Consider the following 8,238-nt stretch of genomic DNA (forward strand, 5'->3'; position numbering starts at 1 on the left):
TAGTATAAATACGTTTCCCTTTAGTCTGCTATGTAATGTTTATTGATTCGTGTTGGAAATGTGAAATATTTCCAACACGAAATAAACGCGTCTTATATATTGTAGTTTAGTTTTAGATCATTTCTGTTACGCTAATTGAGGCATATTAACTTCCTATTTCTTCTGCGCATGCTCAGTAATAGCCTTCTCAATGCAGGTCGTTTGGGAACTACTTTCTGCAGAGGAGGGACACAGTTGGTGGGAGGAGCGAGGTTTAATCGAAAGTAAACTAAATGAGGAAATAAAATAACTCACACACGGACGAGACAAGAAGTCCTCCGCTGCAGCCGCGTAGAAAATATATATTTAAAATCCATTCTGTGGGTTTATTTATTCTACATCTTATTGTTTTAAAAGCGGTAAAGTTTCATCATGTCAAAGGCAGCAACCCTGAAAATTACCAGAGATAATGCTGTCAAGGTGAGTCGATCTGCTCCGATCGAGGCAGGACTTAAAGAGCTGGACTGAAACTTATTTTTTAAATGAAACTCGGTTTTTGTGCAAATTTTGTAAATATCGGCTGTAATGACATGTAAAAGGAAGTTGTTTTTGATTGTAATAGCAGCGGGAAGTCCCGTTTCTCAGAGGAAAGCGAAAGTAAACCCATAAAGCTTTCTGCAAACGTGACTCAGCAGGTCTATTTTTCTTTTTGTTTCTAACACAGGTGGAAAACTTCCGTCAGTCCATCTATCATGAGGTTTGTGTCCCTCGATTGTCCAGAAAATTGAAATAATTCCCATTTTAATCCTCCTGCGTTTGTTTTTTGATTCCAGGCTGAAAATCTGTTTTCCAGTTTTATTCCTGTGAAAATAATTCGGCTGGACGCTCTCCTCAGGGTTCAGTATACAAACTATTTCTTATTTTTTTAATCCATTCCCCCCCAGGGTGACTATTTTAATAAAATTTATCTTTTTGTTTTTCCCAGGATGATGCTCTCAGCATCACAGACATGTCCTCACTCCAGGCTCCTCTGGATATTCCCATCCCAGATCCTCCTGCTCCAGAAGACGAGGTGATCCCTTCATTCCTTTGTTCTAGTCATAAACACTTTGAATTAATGTCTGTTATTTATGCATGCTTCCTTGTGGACAGCAGTCACACATTTATGTGCTTCAGCCTTCATATATGTAATTTTCTAGTAGTCTAGTTTCTTTCTATACAGCAAAATTAAACTTCATCCAGCTCAAATCGTGAATTACTGAGGTATAAATGGTAATTAAATCAATAATTGTCACACGTTCTTTGCTTCTTTAGTAAAAACTAAGTATATTTTTGATTCTTGCAGTTGTGGTATGAATTATTATGCTGGTTTGAGTCACTGAAAACACAATTTCAAGCATTTTAGCTAAAGAAAAATGTTGATTCCAACCCAACAGCTTCTTTAAATTCATGTCCAAATTAAATTATAAGCTATTTTATGTCAAATGTGGACAGAACTGTTATATTATGCAAAAAGGGCTTAGAAGAATTGCTGACCTAAAGAGTTAATAACGGCTTCCTCACTTCTCTATTATTGCATATTTTCCAACTGGTTTGTTCAGTTTCTATTTTTCCTTCTGAGCTTCGTTCACTGGCATCATCCTAAAAACATTTAACCTGTAATTTGTATATTTATTCAGTAGGAACTAATAATCCAGTGGTGAGAAATAATTTATTCCAAAACAACAAGTGCCTGAATTATTGGCACCCTCTATAATTACTGTGAAATAAATATGTATTAGATGTTCTGCTTTTCTTTATAAGCTAATCTGTGTTTTATTAGTGATACATTCCCAAACAACAGCTGCACAAAAGGACAACCTGGTTCCACATAAACCCAAAAGTCTGACATTTCTGACGTTTATCTTCCAGGAAATGGAAACGGACAAGAACGAGGAGGAAGAGAAGAAGAAGAAGAAAGGTAAAACGTCCAGGATGATTCTGTTTGTGAAGGTAATATTTCTGTATAGTAGGAGAAAAATCCTTTCAGCTGTTGTTTCTGTGTCCCTCAGCTCCAAAATGTGGCTTCATCAAAGGAAACGAGAAAATCAAGTTGCTTCTGGACAGAGTGAAGCCGGAGATCATGGATCTCAGAGAAACCATCTTGGCGGTAAATAAACAGCCAAAAGATTATCAGTGGTTTGGATTTTATTGTAATTACTGTGGATGCTCAGATTTATTTATCTGTTTTACTACAGCAAAGAATTGGTTTTATTGCTCAAAATTGTGGGCAAAAACAAAGAATTTTTAGTTTTTTTTACTTTAGGCATAAACATATAAGGTTTAGAATAAATAATAAAAAAAGCATACCTAGTTGTAACGGCATATAGCCTTTTTCTAACTCTTATAACAATTACAATAGTGCAGAATACATTAAGATGCCCTGTTTTATTTGCTTTCTGTTTAACTAATTTATGTTTTATTTTCTGTAATATTTGTCCTTTTCTGTTTATTTACTTTTTATCCATTTTATTGCAGTAACATTTGCTTTGGTTTATCTTTGTTTTTTTGTCATTTACAGTTTTTTTGTTTATTTTTCTAATTACTGTTTCAAGTTTTTACTTGAATATCTCTATATGGTGTTTATTGTTGTTAAAAATCAGAAATAAATCATACTTAAAAAAAATAATTAAAGGAACAGTACGCATATCTATTGGCAGCAGCAACAAGTCTGAACAGTTCATGTCCAGCATATGTGTGGTCTGCATAGATGTTAGTTGCCTTTTTCCTGACCCTCGATCTGAATGATGGGAAAGTCGGCTCCGTCTCTGCAAACCTAAATTTTATCTTAGTAAAGTTTTAAAGTATTTCTACCATACTTGAATAAATTTGTATTTAATATCAATAGTTAAAATAAAAAAGCAAGGAAGATTATTAAAATGTTTCCTAAAATGTAAAAAAAAAAAAAAAAGTCCTCTGATAGATGAACGGATGAAAATTCATTGATGTTTCCATTTGATGTCTGCAGGTTTCCTGCTGGATCCAGCACCTCATTCCCAAAATAGAGGATGGAAATGACTTTGGCGTCGCCATCCAGGTGCGTCAGTTCTTCTGCTTTGCGTTGACTTTACGAGGTTCGGCTGTTCCTGCAATTTTCCATCTAAACTTGAAATCTGTAATTGAACCACAGGAAAAGATCTTGGAAAGAATCGCTGCAGTTAAGACCAAAGTTGATGGTTTTCAGACCAACATCAACAAGTAAGACGAGGATGAGGTTTTTCTGTAAAGTATGCTGGTAGGTTTTGTATTAGCGCTCAGCTGTGGTTGTTTCTGTTTGAACAGGTACTTTTCAGAGAGGGGGGATGCCATTGCGAAAGCCTCCAAAGATACTCATGTGGTACGAAACTGTTTAATTTGGATAAACATATGTGAATTTATGTTAAATGTTTTTGTCATTGTGCTAAAATATCAGCTTCTTTCTGCCGTCAGATGGACTACCGCTCACTTGTTCATGAGAAGGACGAAGCAATCTTCTCCGAGATCAGAGTGATCGTCCTGGACATCCGTGGATTTTATGTAAGTAAATAGAAAAAACTTATTAGAATGTAAGGAAACTCATAAATAAGCTGTAATGTTGTAGTTTCTTTGCTTAGATGTAGAACACACATAAGAAACTAAACATCTAAATGTCCTAAGGATTGTTTCAAGCATCCAGCATGCCGATGTGAGTGAATCTTTTTCAGCGCGAAAGGCAAGAAATAGCTTGAGATTAAATGTTGTCGTTGCATCATTACTTTGACACTTGGGCGCAGTCGCGTCAAATATAAAGCAGCAGTACCCACATGATGCGTTCCATTTACATGGGAAATCGTAACTGGGAAGTTGGAGGGATGTAATTTCGCACTTTTCCGCATTCCAGTTATGTTTCCAACTCTTCCCTGCTATAGATAGCCAACACTATTATGGCAATAAATAAAACGTGTGGGTGGGTGTTTCAGTTTATTTTTTTTTTCCAACTTGGAAGTTGGACTTTCCGAGTTTTGACTCTAAATAGAAGGTTGATATGGCAGAATTTTGCAATGTGTTCAGAAAATCTGTGGCAACCTGGCTAAGCTGATGACCAAATTATGTTAATTTTTAAAAGTATATACAGAAAACACTTACAGCATGAAGCATAATGTCATAACTTGTGTTTTACATATTAAAGGGAATGGGTGGAAGTATATACATATCAATATAACCCTTATACATTTATTAGCTGTATAATCCATAATTATATATGACAACTAAACCTAAGTAGTTAACTCATCAATATAGTACTTATTTAATTGTAATTATAGTGGATGAACAATCACTATAATTAAAGTTAAATAAATATGATAATGTGTATTACAGGGCAATATTCCAGTATTATTAATCTGTTCCATTTTGGTACTTGAAGGTGGATCCTTTATTGTGAAAAATTCTTATTTAATTCTGGATTAATTGTTATTTATTGCAGCAACAATAACAATGTTTACAAATCCCTAGAAACGTAGAATATTGTTGCAATTGTTACTGTTACTGACATATCTAAAACTATTATTATAAATAAGTTATTTTATGCTGTTTAGCAGTAAAGATCGTATTTCTTAAAGGCAAGTGGCGTCCTGAAGTAGCCGGTTTCATAATGATTTATATTTTAACAGCAGTGTTTGGGTTTACTTTTCTAAATAATACAAAGAATTTGTTTATACTTTTTTCTTACCCTTATTTCTGTCATTATGGCAACAAATCCCACAAAATATGCTGATTAGAAAATGTACGGAAGCTCCATGCTACATTAATAACACAAAATATACCAGACATGTTTGAGTTTAAAATGACACAGAAACCCTCCCAGCCACAACCTGTTCTCCCTGTTTATTCGGTCTCCCAGGAAACTCACAAAACAGATTCACAGCAGTTTTTCCCTCAAGCGGTTTGTTGGACCTCATATTAAATTACACCAAATTGAATTCCTGATTTTAACATTTTGAAAAAGTGGCTTTTATTTCCGTCAAACCTTCTGTGAGTTGCATACCGGAGTAAGGCCAAGCTACTAGAAGTTTTGTTTAATTATCAGAATAAAGATGCAATTTTCCAGAATATTACCAGAAAAAATTTTATTTTAATAAAAAAAACCCCTAATTTATCAAGATCTGATGTGAGTGTAGTAGAGTGTGTTTTTTCAAAATATAGTTATTTGCACAATTGTTTCAAAGTCCTGATACGGATAATAAATTGATGTTTTAAAAGATAAAGTAGTTCTACTAAATATAATCTGTCAAATTTATAGCAAAGTATAACTTAAGATGCTCAACATTCCTTAAACTATTAATACTTTATTTTTTTATATTCCAACTTTGTTTTTTTTAATATTGTCACTTTATTTTCCTAATTTTACTAAATTAATCTGGTAATATTAGGACTTTTTTCACCTAACATTATAACTTTGTGGTAATATAAATTTATTCTGGTTATATTATGACTTTCCTAAAATTACAAATCAATTTTGTTAATGACTTTATTTTCCTAATTTTACTTTTTTCAAGTAATGACTTTTATTAACTTTATTATTGTAATATTGTGACTTAATACTAATATTCCGTTGTGGAGTTGACCTGAATTCAAAGTCCAAATACAGAGAAGTTGTAAAACAAGATGGCCGCCCTGGGCATTCTGACATCACTCTGATTTATGGGGAAATCTATCCAGATTTTCCTAAATTTCAATCTTCAAAATCCAAAAATTATATTAACTGAAAATAAATTTATCATCCAGCTTAAATATTCCTCTAAATAAGAGTTAAAAAGCAGCTTAAATCCATTGAAAAGCCTAAAATGTGAAACATAATTTCTCTCATCCATTTTCCTCAGGCTGAGCTCTATGACATCATCACCAAGAACCTGGAGAAGGTGACCAATCCGAAGGGAGAGGAGAAGTCGTCGATGTACTGATTGTCAACAAATCAATCATGCTGTGCAACTGAATCCAGTCTGACCGGAGTTTCCTAACTGTCCCTCCACAGTCCTAAAATAATTACCTAGATGTTGGTTTCATTACTTCATTACTTTGCTGCAACACTTCATTTCTGATCCAACATTTGCACTAAATTGAACTTGTCAATAAATAAAGAACTTTTTTTTTATTCCAAGCTGTTGGAAATCCTCTTTTATTTGAAACAAAAACAACCTGACATGATGCATCTTTTATTTACCAAACACAAAATAAAAAAAAAACTCTTAACAAAAAGCATTTTCCTTTTACAAAATCAGAGAGTATTAAAGTGAGGAGCGAACGCAGGCGGCTGGGCGGTCACACCTCGGGTCCTTCTCCTCCAGGGATGAGCTGCAGAGGGGGAAACATTTCAGAGTGAATCACTCAGAGAAACGGAATGCAGCCCAACCGAAAGCAAGCAGCGGCCATGTTTGTTACCATGGTGATGTTGTTCCCATTCAGGAGGATCTGATCCAGTTTTGTTATCCTCCTTCCCTCTGGGGTGATCTCACTGCAATGGACCAGAACCAAACCGGATCAGAACCATGAGCAGAACGTCCATATATAGTGAAAAATGGAAGAATAGGGATCTGGGTGGATGGATGAATGTGGATGGATTATGGATGTATGGATAAATGGATGGATGATTGAATTAATCCATCCATTTTTATGGATGAATGAATGTATGTATGAATAAATAGATAGATGAATACAGATCTGGGTGGATAGATGAATGGATAAATGGTTGGACATCAATAGAGGATGGATGATAATTAAATGGATGAACAAACAGATGAATAGGATGAATATGGATGGATGAATGTGTAAAAATAACTTACAATTCGGTGACATCCTCCAGCACCATGTCTGAAAGTCAAGAGTCAAGGAACAGAACTATGAGGGTTCTCAGGTAAGGGGCGTGGCTACAGGTGTAGCTGCACTGTCCTGTCATCCAGCCCTCACCTACCAAACACCTGGTGGTTTCAGACCAGAACCCATGCGTGAGTCTCAGAAAGGATACTGACGAAGTCGTCAAAGCCGAGCAGCGTGCCGACGATTTCTTTGTCTGTTTTCATCACTATGTGTATCCTGGAGCCGATACATTTATCCACAAGCTCTGGAAAACCGAGTAAAACACATTTCATCTGTTGGAATGCATTTGCATTTTTATACCAGATTTAAGGAGGAGCAGCAAAAGCGCAAGAAGTGGATTAGCAGTGCTAGCTAACACCTGATGGTATCATCCAGGACCATATGACTGTGGCATGTCATGAAAGTAATTTAGCAACAGTCTTTAGTCAGAGGCGTCTTCTGAGTCGTTGCAGGACTGACTGCTATCGGAGCAACCATTTTGACAAAAACACAGGTGTCTAATTAGTTAAAGCAGCGTTCATCTTGGAAAAATGTCTGCTTCTGTGAATGTACCATTAGAAACTGAATTCAGCCCAAAACCTTGTATTCTCTAATTCCGTCTTATTTTCAAAACTTGTGTTTGATAAATGGCAGCTTTACTCGTTTCATCACATCTGACCCTTCAACATGAAGCTCGTCGCGGCTGCGCCACATTAAATTTAAAATAAACACATAACAGACTTTATTATTTTATTGTTTCTGACCTACATCCGGAGGTTCTGCTACCTGAATCAGAAAAACACAGAAATTAAGATTATTACGAACCGAGTGGGAGCAACTGTGAAGGATTCGTTGCTGGTGTAGCCGCCATCTTGAATCGAAAGCAGTCAAAATCAATCGACCGAAGATTTAAATTTTAATCAGGCAAAAGCAATCGGGCATGCCACAATCAATTGTATAGTGGCTTATATAAAATAGTAGACGCTTATTTACAAAAAAAGGGAAACAAAACTCGCATAGTTTTTTAATATATAAAAACATTTTCGTTGGGAAATGCTACCTGACTCCACATGATGGCGCTAGTTGAAACAGTTGATGTATGACGACATTTTCAAAGAAAATGTATCAGAAAGTCAAGATAGTTCTCTACCGAGTCAGGGAAACAAAATGTTGCATTTTATCTTCGCAGCATTTGCTTTTATTTGGTTCCTACCATTTATTTAGTTTGAGAAAGGCCCAAAATAAAATGTCTTAATTCAAGTAGAATCAAAGAGAATGAACTTAATTTGCATTTACACAAATACATCGGTGAACAAGTGCTTTGAATCCCTGCATAATACTCTATCCAAAAATAAAAATAAAACATAAACAAAAGTAAAAGAGATTGAACACCCTACACCTGCAATGTTA

At 35.2% G+C, this 8,238-nt stretch overlaps 2 protein-coding genes across 2 annotated transcripts; one reads left to right on the forward strand and one right to left on the reverse strand.

Moving 5' to 3' along the window:
* The first annotated feature begins 253 nt into the window (after nucleotides 1-253).
* Nucleotides 254-6,133, forward strand: psme2 (proteasome activator subunit 2). The gene is made up of 11 exons (XM_044105183.1): nucleotides 254-459; nucleotides 704-736; nucleotides 813-875; nucleotides 965-1,051; nucleotides 1,891-1,939; nucleotides 2,031-2,128; nucleotides 2,987-3,055; nucleotides 3,149-3,216; nucleotides 3,301-3,355; nucleotides 3,448-3,534; nucleotides 5,856-6,133. Exons 1-11 carry the CDS (start codon nucleotides 412-414, stop codon nucleotides 5,934-5,936), a joined length of 738 nt encoding a protein of 245 aa, XP_043961118.1. The 5' UTR covers nucleotides 254-411; the 3' UTR covers nucleotides 5,937-6,133.
* A 39-nt stretch (nucleotides 6,134-6,172) lies between these two features.
* lsm5 (LSM5 homolog, U6 small nuclear RNA and mRNA degradation associated) lies at nucleotides 6,173-7,793 on the reverse strand. Its single transcript, XM_044105219.1, has 5 exons — nucleotides 7,654-7,793; nucleotides 6,998-7,093; nucleotides 6,816-6,843; nucleotides 6,415-6,487; nucleotides 6,173-6,327 (listed from the first exon to the last, which is right to left on the reverse strand). The coding sequence occupies exons 1-5, from the start codon at nucleotides 7,697-7,699 to the stop codon at nucleotides 6,295-6,297; spliced, it is 276 nt and encodes a 91-aa protein (XP_043961154.1). The 5' UTR covers nucleotides 7,700-7,793; the 3' UTR covers nucleotides 6,173-6,294.
* Nucleotides 7,794-8,238: the final 445 nt, after the last annotated feature.

Source organism: Gambusia affinis, linkage group LG21, assembly GCF_019740435.1.
Source record: "Gambusia affinis linkage group LG21, SWU_Gaff_1.0, whole genome shotgun sequence".
Taxonomy (NCBI): Eukaryota; Metazoa; Chordata; class Actinopteri; order Cyprinodontiformes; family Poeciliidae; genus Gambusia; species Gambusia affinis.